This window comes from Rattus rattus, chromosome 4, assembly GCF_011064425.1.
Source record: "Rattus rattus isolate New Zealand chromosome 4, Rrattus_CSIRO_v1, whole genome shotgun sequence".
Taxonomy (NCBI): Eukaryota; Metazoa; Chordata; class Mammalia; order Rodentia; family Muridae; genus Rattus; species Rattus rattus.
This window is the reverse complement of record NC_046157.1, coordinates 101,230,266-101,250,874: the sequence shown is the minus strand read 5'-3', so window position 1 is coordinate 101,250,874 and position 20,609 is coordinate 101,230,266. Positions and strand designations below refer to the sequence as shown.

The window sequence follows — 20,609 nt, the reverse complement described above, 5'->3', positions numbered from 1 at the left end:
GCTGGGGTTAGCTGGGGTTGGGGGCAGGAGGAGTCTCGTGCAGTGTCCTGTCTATTAACCACAGCCTTTTTGTTTAATTAGGCCAGCCTGCCCCAGCTGTTAGTGTCAGGGTCTCTCTGACCAGATTGAAGACGGCTGTGGATGTCCAAGTGTTTGTGAGTGGGAGGAGGGGGGTCATCATGAGAGGCTATGTAGGTGGTCTTACAAAGGCTCTCATGAAACTGTTATGACCAAAGTGAAGTCTCCAGGAGCCTTGCAAGGTATGTGGAGTGGCAGTGACTAGAAAATAAGTCTCTCGTGGTTTGAGTGGCATCCGTCACAGTTGTTTTTCATTACTTAGAAATCTCTTGCTCATGTGAAGCCTCCTTCATGCATTGGAAGCTGGATTGAGGAAAGGCTCTCTGAGCAGCCATAACATTTCCCACGTACAGCTCCAGAAATGGCTGCTTGGTTGAAAGCTCCCACAGTTTTGTACAATGATGCAGCTGAAGTTGTGGTTGCTACCACCAGGGTACACCCTCAAGTGAGAAGGCTGTATCATGCAGAGTCCTGTTGTAATTACAAACCACAGAAGGAGCTCATTTCTGGCCGCCATCTCTGCCCAACCTGGTATACTTACTTTGTTTTGTTCTCCACAGCTGCCAAAGGGACAGGTAAAGGGTTTGGCCATTGAAGCAACCAGCCCAACAATTCATGCCTCCATAACTTCAACCATTTAAATAGGAAAAACATTAAGGGGTGCTTACAATACAGATTTAACATGAAGTTAACATTCTTCAGTGAGCTTTGTCTAACAGTACCTAACCCTTTGCATTTCAAATACCCCTGACCTGCCTAAATATCTGTAAGAGGGGTGTGTGTGTGTGTGTGTGTGTGCGCGTGTGTGTGTGTGTGTGCGCGTGTGTGCGTGTGGTCTAAGCTGTATCTGTATCTTAGAACACATTTCCAATGGCTTGGTGGATTTTCTGTGTGATTCTGTGTGCTGAATGTTTAAATTGAAGACTTAAGAATAATCTAGAGTTTTGTTTTTCAAAATGTGGTCAGTGGATGGCAGCATGGGCATCTTGGGGACTTATTAAGAAACCTAAGAACTGCAGAATTAGAGCCCGCATTGTCACAGTATCCCAGTCAAACAGTACAGTGAGCTGAGATACCAGGCACCTCATTCACCTTCCTTGGTTTGGCATTTAACTGCTAAATTAACTAAGCTACCTATTTTCCTATTTCTACCTATTTTAGATTTCTGTGTAAGTTTCAAACTGTGACATATTGTTATGTAATAAATCGTTATGAGAAACATCTGGGGGCAATTGTTGTGAGAAACAGCTGGGGGTAACTGAAGGCAGCAACTGTGTTTGGGTTAGCTGTGAAGTCCAAAGTGTGTGTCACTTTATAGATGCCAGTTCCTACCCTAAAGCAGAATATTTAGAGAGGGAGAGGCACTGGGGTGGGGGTGGGGAGAAGGAGAGAGACAGAGACTGTGTGTGTGTGTGTGTGTGTGTGTGTGTGTGTGTGTGTGTGTCCGTCCATGTCCTTTCTGTGTGGCAGCGGGATCTGTGTGCATGTGTTTACTTTTTACTATTTTTTAATGACCGATGAGTGGTTTTTCTAGAATGATGACAGTGTGTACTTAAAACAGCTTGCAGATTTTCAAAAGCTTAATCCCTATCTATGTCTTTTATGAAGCTATTTTTTCATGATCAGGTAACTTTTAGAAACCTAGAAACATTTTTCAGGTTTCCAGAAACTTAATTTTTCCTCTTAAAAATTCTACAAGCAATATGTGAAAATAATCCCGAGAAAATTTAAAAATTTGAGCGGAGAGAAGACATTTACAATATAAAGAATAATAGAGTCAGGGCTCATGTTCTTGTATTCATGTTAGTGTTTCTCCTATTCGCTCTAGAATTTCTTTACCATGACAGAAATAAATACCACTAATAGGATGTCAGTTTTGTGTGTGTGAAGTGTAGTGAAGCAAACACTTGTCTTGTGACCAGACCCCGCAGGCCTGCTGCCTCCCATCCCTGGAGGTGGAGAAGCTTCCAGTTCCTATGGACTACACTCATGTCTTCAGCTCCATAGTGGTTCACGACACTATATTCCTTTTAGACTGCTTGAAGACCTGACACTTGAGACTTATCATCACATACGGCTCTTTGAGGCAGCCTTGTTTTCCTTATTGCAAACACTTGTTTCTGTTTTAGATGTACAGTAGAGGTCTTTTGTAGATGGAAGAACATTTTGAGAGTATGATGTTTTCATGTTTCTTGATAAACATTTCTTCTTTTGAGTACCCACTCTTTTATCTGCTCAGTTTTTGTCTTATTGATGTTTACATTTTATTTTAGATGTACCATACACTTCCCTGAACTTACAGCCCTCATTTCTGGTCCTCCAGTGTTGGAATTCTAGGCATGTATACCTTTCACAGACACACTACACATGCTTTTGAAACTGAGTCTTCTGCACTTGGAATCTCAGCCACTCAGGATGCTGCAGGACACTCACAAGTTTGAGGCTGGCCTAGGCAGTTCAGTTAGACCCTGTCTCAGACACACACACAAAAAAATCTTTATTTGATTTACTGTTAACATTTTAATCACTATCTTGTTTAGTTAATAACTTTTCATTGGGGTATATGTTACTGCTGTTCAAATATGCATAGTGAAAAACGGTTGGAGTTAGTGCTTTAAAATTTTTATTGATTCTTGTGCATTTCATGTCATGTGTCCAGTGCTACTCATCTCCCTGTCCTTTCTTAGCACCCTTTGCCCTTGCAATCTCCCCACCAAAAAGAAAAAAACAAACAAGCAAACAAACATAATTTCACCCTGGAAGCTGTAGTGCATCACAGTGTGTCTCACGGTGACCCCTTTGTCCACCCAAGAGCCCTGTATCTGGGTGGTCAGCCTGCCATTTGTCCAGCGCCCACACCACTTGGGAGTAGCTCTCCAGCATTACTCAGGCTAGCTTCTCAAGGACAAGGCAGTGTGGCAGCTGGCAAGGGGTGGGCCAGCTCTCACGCCCTCTGGGCTGGCTCAGCCTTGCCTTTGCCACCAGAGCCATCTCTCCTGTGCTGCCCAGGTGAGGTTTGAGGTGGCAGGGCAGGCTGTTCCCATCAGGGCGTTCCTCGTCATCCTCCACTCTACAGTTCTGCCTCTCTTCTCAGTGCTCAAACCATTCCACCCCTTTCTGTCCTGTGACTTGTACATCATAGTGGCTCCCTCTGCAGACAGGAGGTGTGGATCGACCTCTGGGTGTATTCCACCCACCCTTGCCACTTGGTGGTTGGTGAGCCTCTGTGAATTAATTAGTTTTAAAGTCTTGGAGTTAGGAAAATTTCCAGGAAAGCAAGACCAATAGAATAACTAATTTTCTTTTCTTTCTGTGTGTGATGTATGCACATAAGTAGGGGTGTGCATGCTTTTGTGTGCTTACCAGGAGGCCAGGCCAGCATGTCTGGTATTTTTCCTATGTATCCCTGTCTCCTGTGTCACCTTGACAGGATTTCTCACTAGGCCTGAAGCTTACATTTTGGCTGGGGTGGCTGCCCAGGAATAGTCTGTGCTGGGGTTGTGGGGATGCACAGCCATGCTTGGATTTTTCTAAGAATACTGGGGATTTGAACTCAGATCCTCATGCTTGGATACTAAGTGCTCTTATGCACTGAGACAGCTCTCTAGTCCCGATTAGGTTCTTTAAGATTGATTTATAACCTTTTAGCTCAGGTATGACATGGTATTCACTTAAACTGTTGCCAGTACCATTGAAAAAAACAAAACAAACCAGAACTTGAGCATGTGATTTCTATAAGCTGTTAGCAATTGCATAAAAATTAGAATGCAACTAGTATACAGTCAAGATGTTTTAGTTTTTAATACCTGCCTTTCCTTGCTTCTTTCCTTAATTAGGTCCCCGATGGGCTTCCTGGAATATTGGTGTGTTTATCTGCATCAGATGTGCTGGAATTCATAGAAATCTTGGGGTTCATATATCCAGGGTCAAGTCAGTCAACCTAGACCAATGGACACCAGAACAGATACAGGTAAATATTACTTTAACAAGGAATTATTAAAAATGTATTTTAAATAATTTAAAAATACTCAATCCTTGTGTCTAAGGATTAATACTAAAATGCATGCTGACTGGCATATGCGAACTCAAAAATTTGAATGTTATTTCACTTATTAATTCACTGATCTTAAATTCTCGTTGAGTTTGTGGCAGTCAGTTTTAAATCTTTTTCCCCCTAAAGTATTGGTTTCACAGTATTTAAAAATGCTTTGGTTGGTTGAAGACACTTACCAGTATAATCCCATAGTTTATCTGCCAGTAGAGGGAGTCTGGGTAAAGATAAAGGGTGGGGTGGGGTGGGGTGGTGTGGGGTGGGGGGGGTGGGGTGGGGTGGGGGGATCATCGTGTGCCTGAGAATTGACTTGAAGGATCTGTCTTCTGTGGAGAAGTGTTGCTGGTGTTTGCTCTGACAGTTGGTTAGTGTAAGTAGTTAGCTTTGTCATAGATAAGTTTGCCAGAGTTTGCTATTTTTCCAGGTGACAGTTTTAAATCTTTAAAATCTTACTTTCTGATCCTTATGTAAAAAACAATACTTTTATTGGTCTTATTGTATAATTTACAGTAAAATCACAGATTTTTATATTATTATGCTCTTTGAAATTTCCATTACAAAATTCTGAATATATCAACATATAGCCATCTTTTGGTTTCCAGAAAAGATTATTTCCAGGATGCCTGGTAGATAACCAAATCTCCTGAGGCTCAGGTGCTTTCAGTAGATGGAGTAACATTCGCACGTATCCTTCCATGCTCATTCCTGCATGTGCTTTAAATCATTCTTAGGTTCTTACAGCACTGGGCACCATGTAGATGCCATACAAGTGCTTGTTAGACTATTTTGTTTAAGGAGTAATGGCAGGAAAAGTCTCTCTCTCTCTCTCTGTCTCTCTCTCTGTCTCTCTCTCTCTCTCTGTCTCTCTCTCTGTCTCTCTCTCTCTCTCCCTCTCTCTCTCTCTTCCTCCCTCCCTCCCTCCCTCTCTTCCTCTCCCCCTCCCCCCTCTCTCTCTCTCAGTGTATATATGCTCAGTACAGATGTGTGGTTTGCCTTTGATTTCCGGTCTGTAGTTGGGAGTGCTACAGATGTAGAGCTCACAGATACAGAGGACCAACAGGGTATTGTTGGGCTTAAGTGATGCACATACCTCAGAACTAGAAAGAATAAACCTACGTGCTTATAAACTAAGGTAACAGTAGAATTTCCAGAGATCTTTAGGTTATAAAGTCAAATAGAATTGGTTTAATTCTGTCTTAAAATTAGCTTTTGATGTTATTGCTGGCAAAGGCCAGCAGCCATTCAAGGAAATGTTATCCTTTGATATTTCCAAAATCCTAGAGGAGAAACCATACTGTTTAGATGCGAGAGGTAAAACTTTTGAACACTTCCTATGAGTTAGTGTCCTTATTCACATCTCTGGATCAGATGTGGTAACTAAATGATGTCATGATCTTTTCAAGAAAGAATTGTGAGTAGATTAAAATATGTAAGTTGTATTTATAAAGATGTCTAGAGGAGAAAACACTGAGATCACCATAGGTGTACTTTTTAATGGCTCATTTTAAAGTAAGGACAAGACACAGACTCATTAGCAACTCCAGTTCTTTGGGAAAATGTTTCTTCTCAGTAGGCCATTGAGGAGGTTTGAATAACAGACTATTTGAGGCAGGGAGCTGTACAATTTAGCATACTTTCCCATCAGAACGGGTAGTCAATTGCTTGTCTGTAAGATAAATAATAGGTACACGGTGGGGTACTGACTTATTAAGGGTTAGGGATTTAAAAATAATGTACAATATTTGAAATTACATTTGAACATGATATTGGGTACACTGTGTGAAATTGTGTCTGTGTCCTTTCTCACCTATCTAAGACATTCTCTGATTGGCTTTAATAAAAATCTGATGGCCAGTTAGCTGGGCAGGAAGTGGAAAGTAGAACTTCCTGGAAGGAGAAAGGAACTTTGGGAAGAAAGAAGGCCTTTCACTTGGAGACATGGGAGGAGACAGATTGGTCATAGGCCTAGTAGGTATAGCTAGCCATGTGGCTGAATGGGCTCGGTGTCCAGGTTAACTTAGATGATGTAGTTGAGAGTCTGTCCAGCTAAGGCCTAAGGCTTTGAAATATTAGAAGGTCTCTGTGTGGTTATTTGGGGGAAAGGCTGGCTAAGGAATAATTGCCACTGTATTAATTTCCAGCATTAATTAATATATGCACAGCATAGTAATCATTTAATCTACAATTAGCAACCAACATGGGGCAATTAATTTGGGTGTTACCTGTCAACTTTTTGAAATAAGAACTATTATGGGCTATAAGACTTTATAATTGTTTGTCACCAGTGAGTGCTCTGCCTGACCCATAGTCCACAGACTTTGCCTGGCATTTTGTCAGGAGGAACTAAGTGGCAAATACAAATGGGCGTGCATTTTGGAGTGAATAGTTACATAAGAGTCACTGTCTGTCTTTTGAAGTTGCTCTTATTTAGATCTAAAAGTCTATCGTATTTCTGTGGTGGTAAGAATGTTCAGAAATGCCAACTTGATACCATGGCATTTTATATTATTTTATGTACTACTTAAAAAAATTGCCATGTCACAGAGATCTTCACAGATCTTGGTGAGCTTTTACAAGTGTTGGCACCTGCTACTACTCCAAGGACAAGCACCATGCTGATTTCTGTCTCTACAAATTAGTTCTTCGGGACATTTTTTGGGTACCACTTGGGGGTATAAAAACTTGTTTAACAGCACTCCTAAAGGTCACTCATTAAAAAGTGTGAGTCCACCAAAGTCTAGCTTGGGAACCAATGAATTTATTGGATCTACTAACAAGAGTACAGGTGGGGGTTCACTTGCAGGAGCATAGGCGCCCCTCCTGAACAACACCAGTAGGAAGTCTTAGCCCAGCATAGTGAGTTCTCTCCGATAGCTGTATAGCTGGGGGCTCCTCTCCTAATTCATCTTCTATAGTCTGTATATTCTAGCACCTCCAGAGACTACGAGACCATATACAATTAGGGACCATATACAATTAAATACAGCTACATAGGGGGTATTGTAATGGAGGGAGTGATTGAAATTTGGTGAGGGTCCAGTGACCTTCCCCTCTCCTCCCTCTCTGTAAGGGAACGCTCACAGTCAACATGCCAGATCTGAGGTGTCCCTTGAAAGAGTTGCAACTACTCTGAAGCAGATGACCACTCTTATGCTCAGAGGACAGTGCTGGGCATAAATTGAAACAAATGTCTTAGAAGTTATTCCTATGTAGTCTTCATTCAGGTTTGGAAGAGTGATGGTTGCAATGCAGCCAGTGTTCTGTATTCAGAAGAGAGTCCTAAAGCCTTTTTGATGTACAAACACTGGGAGGAATTTATCAAAGTAAGAGAAGCAACTTCACCACATTTAAATCTACTCTGTGCCTTCCTTTGTGATCACTATCACCACTCCCATAATACTCATAGAGTCATGCTTACGATTTTCAAAGATGTGCATCTTTTTAAAACATGCTTTACCAAAAGATTTAACCATGCCCCAGGCCAATTAAACTATTAAGTTTGAGGTATGTATGGTTTTATGAAATGTAGCCACTTAGAAAGTAATATCTCAGGGTTACTTATTAACTGCTATTAGATATGCCATGTTCTCATCACACACACACACACACACACACACACACACACTGATATTGTGTGCTCCTTCAGTGTTTTAAAGACATCCTCTGAACATGCTGTTTTTGAGCTGTTGAATGCTTGTTTTTAAACAAATATTTTTTTTATCAAAACATTGTTGTTACTGTATAAGTAAAGTTACTTATGTTTAAAACCTTGACATTCTTTCTTTAATGTGGTTTAGGGTTAGACTGAGTGTCTCTGAATGTGAGCTTGTCAGGTTCTGCATTTGTTCTTTTGAACACAATTCTCACTATGATTCCTTGGCTGGCCTGGATCTCACTGTGTAGCCCAGGCTCACCTCTCATTAGTTCATGGAGCTAGATCCACTTAACCCCTGTGTCCACATGCTGAGATTAAGGCATGGATGCCTATGCCCGGCCTGTTGTCGTCGACTTCTCAAATTTCTGTAGAGGACTAATTTTTGTATGATTTATAAACATATCCTTCACATTTGTTTTTTCTAGTGATGTATTAATTCTTTTATGTTTACCCATCATATATGATTGTTACTTATTCATTTTAATCTTTGCAGTATCTATATTGCATTTGAACAATAAAGAATGCCCTTGTTATTAGGAAATGATTCTTCCAAGGTTTTTAGTTTGTTGAAAACTCTGTGAATAAAATGAATCTATCATTACTAGAGTGGTTTGTGTCAAGGCTAGACTAGCAAGTAGGAATGTATGGTTGAGATTTACTGTTGAGTGGGCAAGTAGAGATACATAGATGACTATGACTATCCCGTCCTGTAGATTATCTCATTGTAAGCTTAGTCCTCTCTGGCTAGCACGGTACCTTGAAAACATTTTCAGTACTTATCTTTGAATGAAAAAGTTACTCATCACCATCAGCAATATGATTTAGCTTTCGTCTGAAGTATAATCCAGTGTCAGAGGATACACTGTTTTCACCTGTCCTTTAGCTAGTTCTAGGGTGTACTTTGTTCTCTTCTGGACGGGTTCTTTGATCTAAATGAAAAAGGTTGCGTACTTTCTGAGACTTCCTTGTCTTCTTCTTCCTGCTCACTTTCATCTTTTTGCTGTGTGTATTTATTATTCTGCCTTGCAGAATTTTGGGCCACTTCTTAGGAATATCTTTTCCTGTGGAGCCCTGACCTAGAAGGTCAGAGGTGTTATTTGTGAGAGTCTATTCAGTGGCTGGAGTCTTTCTCCCAGTCTAAACGTAAGGTTACTGGGATGGAATGAAAATCCTTTTCAGTAAGAAGTGCTTTTCTCTTAATTATCTCAATACAATTGGTTCCCAGTTCACATGTGTTCCTATTTTGTTCTGACTTAGCCTCTATTAGTTGTGGGCACCAGGCAGGTCTAGTGGCTGTTAGTGGTTTGTCCTTACTGGATAGAGTTTGAGTTTTATGAGGATAATCAGTCATGTAATTTTATAGTAAATACTACCAATAGGATTTTCAGGGTGTTGTTTTGTATTGGGGTGTTCATGTGTTTGCATTCATGCCTATGACCAAAGGCAGAACTTGGGTGTCTGTCAGCTCCAGAACAGGTGACCCATTCCTGGCCCTCAGCTCTGTTTGTTAGCAGTATGGAATAAATCCATTTAAACTTCCTTTACACGTGTTTGTCTGTGTTTTAGGAGGCTCGTATAATGGCAGACTTTTTGAAGGTCTTTACTGCTAGTTCTCCTTCCTGTGTTCCTGTTTTACCCTGCTACCCAACTCCAGTTTAACGCTTCCTGTTTCCTTATTCTGCCTGTTCCGTTATTCCACTGTGTTCTAGTTCTCTTCCCTTTAAAGTCCCCTGCCCACACGTGGCACCTTACTAATTTTGTGACCATGAAGTACACATACCTGAAACTTCAAAGTTAACATCGCAAAGTGAACAGAAGCATGTGATGTTTGTCATTCTGGGTCAGCGTCACCTCCTCACTCGCTCAACCAATCCCCGTGCTTCATCCATTTTCCTGTAAGCCTCACAATATCATTTTCCTTAACAGCAGGACAATATTCCATCATGTATCATATTTTTGTTATCAGCTTGTCAGTCAGTTGATAGATATCTAGGCTGCTCCCTTTTCCTGACTAATGTGAATAGAGTAACAGTGAAAATGGATGAGCAGGTATTTCTGTAGTAGGATCTAGAGTTTGATGGGAATCTGTGCAGGAGTGCTACTAGGTGTGTCACATGGTAGATCTGTTTCTAGTGCTTTGAGGAACCTACCTACACACTGGTTTACATGCAGGTTTGTGCCTCAACAGCAGTGACCGAGTCTATGCTCTACGGCTTGATAGTCACACCCTTTTAAAGCTAGTACTGTTGTGGTAAAAATAAAAAATAGGTGGAACCGGAAACCTTGAATTGGCAGGACTGGTTCCTGCACGTTCTCACTCCGTGCAGATTGCCAGCTGCTTTCATATACTGTCCCCTTGGCGGGTTGTTACCACGCCTGACACACACACACACACACACACACACACACACACACACACACACACACACACACACACACACGTGTCCTTCTGAGGGTTGTTCTTGCTAGCCCCAGGCATTCTATAGCCTAGCACGGCTTCCAGAACTTGAGACAGTTTGTCTCTCTGTCCGCCAGGAACTTTGCTCACATCCCCTGTAAGTAGCCTGGTAAAAACAAAGCTCCAGAAACTTGTAGTTTAACAATTAGATTTATATGTTAAATTCTCAATCTATAATACAGCCACAGAATAAACTCACTGCCAATTACTAAAGATAGAAACCGCCTACCTACTAGACAAGATAAAATTGACCCAGACCACGTGGATCAGAATCACCCTTCTCCCCTGCCTCCCTCCCTCCATATTTCTTCCTTTACTCCTGCCCCTTCTCCCTCCTTCCTAGACTTTTCCCCGCCTACCCTTCCTTCTCGTCCAGTGATAGACAGGCTTTTCCTTATTCTGGACCATGCTGCATAATGACATCATCCTATATAGTACTCTCCTGGAAGCTTTGTCCCACAATATTTTACCTACCAACCTATGTATGTGTGTTAGAACATTGATTTCTTAAGATTTTCCTCCTTATAGAGTCTTCTTTAGTGTCTTAGAGAGCCAGGCATGTAACAAACTGTCAGCACACAGTTCTTTATGCACATTTATTTAAGAAAATTTTAGATTAAAAACATCAGTGGGAACATTGCTCATTATAACCCCATCAAGCTGAAAAAAAGTCTTCAAATCATGGCCTTATGTGAATGCTTTTGACATTTTCATGCTGCATCCTTACCACGACTCTTAAGTGAGTTTCCAAAGGTGAGCAGAGAATAGGCACCAAGCCTTTTTTCCTTCCCTCTCTCCCTCCCCACTGAATAAAAGTAACTGGTAAACCTCAAAAGTCAAGTACAAAAAAAATGACTGAGAATATGGAAGTAACTTTCAGACATAATACGTTACTACAGAACTTAGTTTTACTCTTAATGGCTGCTGGGCAGATTCATCTTAGCAGCTCAGTGATGAACTGTCAGGAACATTCCAAGGATAGACAGGAGGAGGAGCATGGACCAGGACACGAATCCCAGGGGCCACATTCATTACACAGAGCTGCTGAGCCTGGAAGAACTGTATTTCCAGGCCACATCAGATAGAAATCTATCTCTTATTCTGCTGTTCAAGATGTAGGAATGGTAATACAAAGGAAAAACAATCATTAACTTGGGGTTGCAGTAGGGTTGTGATTGGTCTTGCCTCTTAATTATGTTTGTTTCTTGAGACCGATGATGACTTATGCTTGGGCACTAGTGTTCGGCTGACTTTAGCTGCGTGCACACATGTGTGCACATGTGCAGTGCTTCTCAGGTACTGTTTCACTGGAGTGAGTCTGGTGACCAGTGAGCCCAGGAGGCTTCCCTTCTCTGCCTTTCCAGTGCTGGGATTCCAAGTACATGCCACCATGCTTGGCTTGTGTATTTATAGCATTTATGTGCGTGTTTATCAGGGAGTGTATATGCTAGGAGAGGGCAGCATGTCCCCAGAGCTCAGTGCCAGGAGGATGCCTGGGAGCCGGGAACTTCATGCTCTCTCCACAAAGACTGTGGCCGTTTTTTCCATGGAGTCCTCGCCCCGGCTCCTTGTGTGGTGGGGCTTCTGTACACTCAGGTCCTCACACCTGCACAGCCAAGCACTTTGTCAGTTGAGCTGGCGCCCCGCCCTGTTAGCTTCTGTCTTTATATATTTAGTTTGCTCTTAGGTGAGATGTGTTGTGTGCTGTTTTGTTATTATTAGACAATGTCTATCAACCTGAACCTGATTCTTAAAACTAAATACAGTACTGGAGTGTACGTTTAAGGAAATTTCCTGTTGCTCCATTTACCCTTTTACCCCACTTACTTTCTTTTATCTATTCCTACTCTCTCTTATTTATTTATTTATTTATTTATTTATTTATTTATTTATAAATCCTGACTGTATTTCATCCTTACCATTTCACCCTTCAAATCCCCTATGTAACCCCACACCCCTGCTTCTCTTTGGTGGTGGTGGTAGCGGTGGTGCGGTGTGTTTTTGTGTGTTTGCATGTTTTAAATGTACAGAGACTGCCTGCATGTTGTGCAGGCTGTTTAATGTTCCTTGTACATATGTTTCCAGGACTGACCATTTGCTATTGGACAAGCATTTGGTGTGTCTTCCCTGGGGATATTCTTCCTCAACTCGGAGCGTTCCTTAGTTGTCTGTGGTTCTTTGGGTAGGGTTGAAGCCTTGAGCTCTCTCTTTCCCTTTAGCATGTATGTTACTGGTACAGCCAGCACTTGTTGAGCCCACCTTTTTTCTTTGAGCTTGTTTATTTTGCTTACTTTTGGTTTGTTACATAGACAAATATATAACACATGCAGGTCTCGTTGGTTGATATTATTGTTCTTATGGGGTTGCCAACCCCTTTAGTTCCTTCAGTCCTTTCTCTAACTCCTCCACTGGGAACCATTTCTTAGTTCAATGGTTGGCTGCAAGCATTCACCTCTGTATTTGTCAGGCTCTGGCAGAGCCTCTCAGGACACAGCTATATCAGGCTCCTGTCAGCAAGCACTTCTTGGCATCCCCAATAGTGACTGGGTTTGGTGTCTGCATATGGGATGGATCCCCAGGTGGGGCAGTCTCTGGATGGCCTTTCCTTCAGTCTCTGCTCTACACTTTGTCTCCATGTTTCCTCCTGTGAGTATTTTGTTCCCCCTTCTAAGAAAGTCTGAAGCATCCACACTTTGGACTTCCTTCTTCTTGAACTTCATATGGTCTGTAAATTGTTTCTTGGGTATTCTAAGCTTTTGAGCTAATATCCACTTATCAGTGAGTGCATTCTCTGTGGGTTCTTTTTGACTGGATCACCTCACTCAGGATATTTTCTAATTCCATCCATTTGCCTAAGAATTTCATGAAGTCATTGTTTTTAATAGCTGAGTAGTACTCCATTGTGTAGATGCACCACATTTTCTGTATCCATTCCTCTGTTGAAGGGCATCTGGGTTCTTTCCAGCTTCTGGTTATTATAAATAAGGCTGCGATGAACATAGTGGAGCATGTGTCTTTGTTGGATGTTGGAGCATCTTTTGGGTATATGCCCAAGAGAGGTATAGCTGGGTGCTCAGGTAGTTCAATGTCCAATTTTCTGAGGAACCTCCAGACTAATTTCCAGAGTGGTTGTACCAGTTTGCAGTCCCACCAACAATGGAGGAGTGTTCCTCTTTCTCCACATCCTCACCAGCATCTGTTGTCACCTGAGTTTTTTATCTTAGTCATTCTGACTGGTGTGAGGTAGAATCTCAGGGTTGCTTTGATTTGCATTTCCCTGATGACTAAGGATGTTGAACATTCCTTTATCTTTAATTTTTTTTTACAATCCAGTTGTTGCCTCCTCCTTCCCTCCTGGTCTTCCCTCACAGTTCTTCATCCCATTCCTCCTCCTCTCTTACCAAGAGAATGCCCTCCACCTCCTGCTTCCAGGCCTCCCCCCCACTCCCTGGGGCCTCAAATCCCTCAAGGGTTAGGTGCATCATCTCTCACTGAGGCCAGACCAGGCAGTCCTCTGCTGTATATGTGTCGGGGGCCTTGTAGCTTCCTTCTCCAGTAGAAAGACAGAGCATCAAGTGGAGGGATGGGGTTGCCATCCCACAGTCAAAACCTCTGACCCAGAATTGTTCCTGTTTGAAAGAACTGCAGGGACAAAAATGGAGAAGAGACTGAGGGAAAGGAGGTCCAGTGACCGGCCCAAATTGGGAGCCAGCTCAAGGGGAGGATCCAAGGCCTGACACTGTTACTGATGTGTGTGAGCTTACAGACAGGAGCCTAGCAAGGCTGCCCTCCGGGAGGCCCAGCAGGCAGCTGGAAGAGTCAGATGCAGATACCTACACCCAACCAATGGACAGAAGCCGGGGACCCCTGTGGTTGAATTAGGGAAAGACTGGAAGAAGCTGAGGAGGAGGGTGACCCTGTAGGAACACCAGCAGTCTAACTAATCTGGACCCCAAGATCTCTCACTGGGCCACCACCGAGGCAGCATACACTAGCTGGTATGAGTCCCTGACACAAGTACAGCCTGTAAAACTTTTAAAACATCAAATTGTTGAATATAGGCTTTGTTTTTCATGCTAATCTAAGGCAGTTTTGTACTTAACAGCATTTCAGAAATAGAAGAGCTTCCTCTATTTTACATTTTGACAACAGCGTATTAGAGCATAGATGCTTTTTGGATATTCAGTTTACACTATTTTGAAGTTAATATTCAGTTATAGTAGGTTTTTTTTTTTTTTTTTTAATTGAGCCTGAAGTAATGTCTGGCTTTCTGCTGGTGTTGTTGTTTGTACTATGTAATGGGCTATGTTGAAAAACTAACAGAAATTATAGACCTAAAAAAGGTCACAATCCTTTTAGTATCAGGTAGGGGATTGTAAGTTGTTTGGTGTTGTATAGATGAGTACAGTATGAATTTAAGATGGTGTATGCAGCAAAGATTGACTAGCAATTCCACTGGTTCACATCTTCAGGAGCAGATGGAATCTAATGGCAAGGTAAATGCCGTTAATTATGAAGTATGTTCTACCTAGAACATACATCCTAACTTAGACCCTCAATATTTTGTTATGTTTTTATAAGCATGAATGGAATTGACTTTGTATTTAGTATGATCTTGTTGTCTTCTGTCAATGTTTGTTAGAATCAGTATATTCTGTTTACCAAATGCTTGACTTTTGTGTTTTTAAAGTCTTAATTTTAAGTTAATGTCTTAACATGTGTCTTTAAAAGTCTTACCAGAACTATTGACTTGTAATCCATACTTCTTCATTGTTCATTTGAGGTCTGGGTGAATAGCAGAAGCTATCGATGGGATGATGCAACCTCAGTACAGCAGGATTATATCCAAAATACTTAATACACTTGAGTTTTCGATGGCTCCAACACAAGTATTTCTCCTCCTAGAAAATTGAAAACTGGTTTTAAAATGTGTTTTTCAGGGGTGTGGGGAAATGTGTTTTTCAGAACTATGTCTAGTGCTTATCATCTGGCTGGATTCCTAGATACTAGATTGGTAAAAAGTAAAAAAATCTCATTTATAGCTCCTAACATACATTTTCTCCTGGTTACAAATAATTAAAAATACAATGCTTACTTTTTCTTTGTCATTTTCCCTTTATTTATTAGGGGTAGAATGGGCATGAGGTACCAGGCTGTGGGACAGGTACAGCAGGTCCTCTCTCAGTCCTTTCTACCGTCGTATAGATGGTCAGATCATACTCAAAAAATGTCACTGTAAGCAGACTGTAACTGTCGACTTCCTAGGAAGAGGGGTTGGCTTGGGTTTGGCTTTTCTCCTTCCACCTTGTGTGTTTTGGGGGTCTATCTACCTTGTGTGTTTGGGGGTCTATCTACCTTGTGTGTTTTGGGGGTCTATCTCTCTGTCTCAGGTTAAAAAAGGTTTGCAGCAGGCACTTATACCCACTGACTCATTTTATTAGCCCTTATGTTTTCTCTTGAGAAACATGCCATTTATTGTCCCCTTGTCCCCCTTTCCCAAATGGCCGTCTTCCACCAGATCAGGAAAACTGAAGTGTTTATTTGCCAAAGAACAAGCAACTGAAAATTTCCTTGTCAGTTCTTTTTCTAAAGCATTGCGGATAAGAGACTAGAAAACAGTATTTGAATAGCAGTAGTGATATTTTAACAATGAAGATGAGTCTAGAGGCTGTGGTGCACCTCTGTAACCCCAGAGCTCAGGAGAACCAGAGGTTTAAAGTAATCTCCAGCGACATAGTGAATTCCTGGCTATCCTGGGCAACACACGTCCCTGTATCCAAATTCAAACCCAACCCAACCCAACCCAACCCAACCCCGTAAAGTGAGAACGAGCCTCTGAGGCAGAGCTTGGTGTTTGTAAGCCACTGAGGACAATAGTAAGAATACGTGCACTTAGAGAGCTGAGGCTAGTGCTTGACATGATATTCACGACGATGAGGACAATAGTAAGAATACGTGCACTTAGAGAGCTGAGGTTAGTGCTTGACATGATATTCACGACGTATTTCCTTTTTCAGTTATAGAGCAGAGCTCCTTCTGCAGTTCTAATGTGTGATATTGTGAATCTCTGAGGACAGATGGTTCACGCCATCTTCCTTGTCACTCCCACTCTAGAGGCAGCTGTCCTTTAGAGCCCCTCGTCATCCTACCATTTGTTTGACGTAGCATCTTCATCTCTGCCGTTCCTTCTGCTTTGGCTCTCTCTTCCATTGTTTTCTATTTTACTTAAAACCCATGCTTCTGCACTGTCCTGATCTGGCCCTTGTTTCATATTTCCTCCTCCTTCCCGATCTGTATGCTGCTACTTGCCCCACTGGCTAATTGTACTGAGTAATGTCACAAGGACAGTGTTAATAATTGGTGTGAATTATGTGTATGCTAAGATGAAACTCCACTGCCACACTTAAATAAATGCATTGAGTAGATAATTGGTAGTGATTAAGCATGCTTGGTTCTCTTGGAGAGAACCGAGTCTGTTCTCAGGACCCACATGATGGCTAACAGTGACCTGTAACTCCAGCTCCAGATGAGCTGATGCCTTCCTTTGCCCCCAGCATGCATCAGGCACACCTGTGCTATGTACACATGTGACAGCAATACCCTCATATACAGAAAATAAAAATAAATATTTAAAAAGGTTTATGACTGTAAAAGCATGCCCATTTATATAATCTGGTATATGTAAGATATCATCAATTACACAATGCATTCTTTGTTTCCTGAATTCTTAGATTTTGGGAGAGAGGTTTGTTATTAACTTTGTACCTGAAGTGATTAAACTGTAGCTGAAATGTGTTATTTAGGTGAAAGTTCTGATGGTGCCAGTCCAAGATTAGGCTTTATTGCTTTTGGCTATATTGAGTCAGTGGATGGCAGTGGTGGGGAGTACATGGTGAAGTGAATTCTATTCCGAGTCAGGAGAGGCCCAAATGACTCCCACTGGCCCCACTTAAAGGTCCCATTGCCTCCCAATGGTGCCACTTTGGGAAGCAGGCCCTTAACAAGTGGACCTCTGGGGACACTACTTCTGTACTCTAATGTGGAATTGAGCCATTAAAGTACGCAGGTGGTTTTGGCGGGGAAAGCTTTGAGTGGCCTCTCACAGGGTCATCATTCCAAAGCAATTCATCCACTTAAGTGGAATTCCAGGTGCACTCTCATTTATCATGCTCCCAAGGTAATCTAACTATAAATTATGAAAATTCTACAATAAACTCTGTAGTAAATTTGATCTTAAGTTGTTAGTCCTGGAAATGTCAGCACTGTTCAGACATTTCATTTTTGTAAATATTAGAACTACCCACAAAATGTCAAGAATTTCAGTTTTAGGAAGTTATAAGTACAAAGGTAGGGGTGCTTTCTCAGTGAACATCATTTAAGACATCATGGAGTCACATGTGTTTGTAAGATGAGGATTAAATATAATACCTCTGTTTGAAACTTGAATAATTAACCTTATAGTCAAGATTTAAATTATTATCTTAAGGAGAAGAGTATACATTGGAAATAGTAATTGTTACTCAGGATTTGTGTATATGTATGTCAGAATTACTTGTGTTCTTGTGAATAATGAAAAGACTTGCCATCTTTTTGATTACAGTGCATGCAAGATATGGGAAATACTAAAGCAAGACTACTTTATGAAGCCAATCTTCCAGAGAACTTTCGAAGACCACAGACAGATCAGTATCCTTTGCATTTGTATGTTGTATGTTTGAAATGAGGTAGCACACTTTTACTGTTAATACTGTATGCTGATATTTAGGAAGAAGTGAACTGTATTATAGTATCGTTAATGTAAATTGCCTGCACAGGGGCACTTAAAATTCCACCAGTGCTCAGGAGGCAGAGATGGAAGGTCCTAACTTATGTGCCAACTTACAGGCTCGCTACATGGTGAGAACCTGTTCATGAAAACCAGGAGTGGGAATGTAGCCCGCTTTCTGAGAGTGGTTTTGCTTTAAGCAGTTCATGAGAAATGGAAATTAATGTTGTAATGCATTTTTTTAATGTCTTCTAAATAGTTTTCTGTTAATAATTAAGTTTTAATGCTTTCACCCCCCCTTAATCCTTTATTTTTATAAAACAGTATCAAACAGATAACATTTGACTTTGTATAATTTTTTCCTCATATTCCTTCCTAAGAACATTCTGAAAAACTTTCTGGTTGTAAGTGGAAACCTTAGTTGTAGCTACTGAACTTGCGCATTCCTTGTCTTTGCAAGAAAAAAAATGACCACTTTTTAATATATAGGAAATTCTGAGGTTTGCCCATTTATGATATAGCTGCTAAGGTAGGAAAAATCATGTTGAAATCAGCCACTTAATCTTTCTGAGTTGTTCATTCATTTATGATATGAAAATAGTCATTGCATTTGGTATTAACTGGGTGTTGAGAAGAATGTGAAGAATCAGTATCCAGCATGTTGCACACGGTTTGGTGTATTCCGAGTTCTGCCTGGATGCTAGCTTATTGCCACATGACCCTGAGCTCAACTGCGGTTGTTGGAAGTGGTGGTTGGGAACAAACAGTTATGCTGGCTGTTTTTCTTTCTTTCTTTTTTAAGATGGGCTGATTTGTTTGTTTGTTTGTTTTGAATGAGTTTTCCTGAAGTAAATGCACTTTCTGTGGAATAAAGAAACGTAGGCTGTGGGACATGTGCAGAACGGGATGAGCAAGTGGAGATGGAGGGAGAGAGAGATTAGAGCGGGCGATTTAGAGGGGAAGGAATGACAGGAAACGTACACGGGACTGAATGCACTTTTTCCTTAAGTTATCTGTCTTCAGAGCAGTAGAATTTTTCATCAGAGATAAATATGAAAAGAAGAAATACTATGATAAAAATGCCATAGCTATCACAAATGTAAGTAAAATCTTCATTTTTCACCAATTGATGTTTGTTAAGTAGATTTCTTTTTTCTTTTTTTCTTTTTTCTTTTTTTAAAGATTTATTTATTTATTATATATAAGTACACTGTAGCTGTCTTCAGACTCACCAGAAGAGGGCATCAGATCCCATTACAGATGGTTGTGAGCCACCATGTGGTTGCTGGGATTTGAACTCAGGACCTCAGAAGAGCAGTCAGTGCTCTTAACTGCTGAGCCATCTCTCCAGCCCATTAAGTAGATTTCAAAACATACAGCCCAATTTGTTTATTATAATACATGTTAGTTGTAATTATTTAGATGTCAGGATTTTTGGTCACAATGTTGAGAGCTTGTTAAGTAGTATGGATTCAGCTTGTTTGACTGTGGTGGTTTGAATAAACTTGGCTTAGGGATTTGACAGTATTAGGAGTCATGGCCTTGTGGTTGGAGGACATGTGTCATTGTTGCTGTGGGCTTTGAGACCTTCCTCTTAGCTGCCTGGAAGGTAGTCTACTGACTGCCTTTGGATCAAGCTGTAGAACTCTGGGCTCCTCAGTAGTGTGCCCGCCTGGACGCTGCCATGCTTCCCTCCACGATGATAATGGACTGAACCTCTGAACCTGTCAGCCAGCCCCAATTAAATGTTGTCCTTTATAAGAGTCGCTGTGGTCATGGTGTCTCTTCTCAGCATGGAAACCCTAACTAAGACATTGACCTTTCATTAAAGGAATTAATTATGTAATTAAAGAGAAGACAAAGCCACTGGCTTGGGGAAAAAAAGAACAAAAATTACTTTGCAAATTCTAGAAATGAGTGAAAAAGAAAATTTGTAGTCTGTTTTCCCACTGGAAGTATGTTAGGTCTGTTGAGACGTGAAAAATATCACAAGAGTATATTAATGCTGGATACTTCCAGCATTATTGATTATTCCAGTACTTGATTATTAGCAAACATGTTCTTACCTTACTGTGGTAATAAAGTATATTAACCAACTACTTCTATTTAGATTTTATTTCTGCTTAAAATTTCTCCTCTCAGTTAATTAGGAAAAGCTAATTGCCTTTATTGTTGAAATCAGCTTTTGGCATTTGACACCTTGTTTAATAAACAAGTCTTAAAGTAGTTCCTTTCTTGGAGTCACCAGTCATGTCTGAAACGGTAGTTCCCATCTCAGTTTGCATGTAAACTGTCTTTTTCTTTTAATTCCTATTTCGTTACTTTTCTTGCTGTGGTGAAGCACCGTGATGAAGAAAACTTATAGAAGGAAGGGTTTATTTTGGGCTTGCTGTTGCGTTCCAGTGACATTAGTCCATCACCACAGGAGGAAGTGTGGCAACAGGCAGCCATGACAACTGGGGCTGCAAGCTGAGAGCTGAGGGCTTACATCTCAAGACTTAAAAGCAAGCAAAGAGAGCAAACTGGAAATGCCGAATCTTCAAGATCTCATGGCCACACCTCCTAAGCCTCCCTAAGCAGCCACCAACAGGGAACCAAGTAT

At 41.1% G+C, this 20,609-nt stretch overlaps 1 protein-coding gene across 3 annotated transcripts in view; it reads left to right on the top strand.

Annotated features, from left to right (window-relative positions):
• Positions 1-20,609, top strand: part of Smap1 (small ArfGAP 1) — an 84,503-nt gene that overhangs the window by 34,428 nt on the left and 29,466 nt on the right. For all 3 annotated transcript variants that reach the window (XM_032900860.1, XM_032900857.1, XM_032900859.1), the window contains exons 2-4: positions 3,915-4,048; positions 17,843-17,928; positions 19,031-19,106. In XM_032900860.1, the coding sequence (XP_032756751.1) occupies positions 3,915-4,048; positions 17,843-17,928; positions 19,031-19,106 (296 nt within the window). The remainder of the gene's footprint in view (positions 1-3,914; positions 4,049-17,842; positions 17,929-19,030; positions 19,107-20,609) is intronic.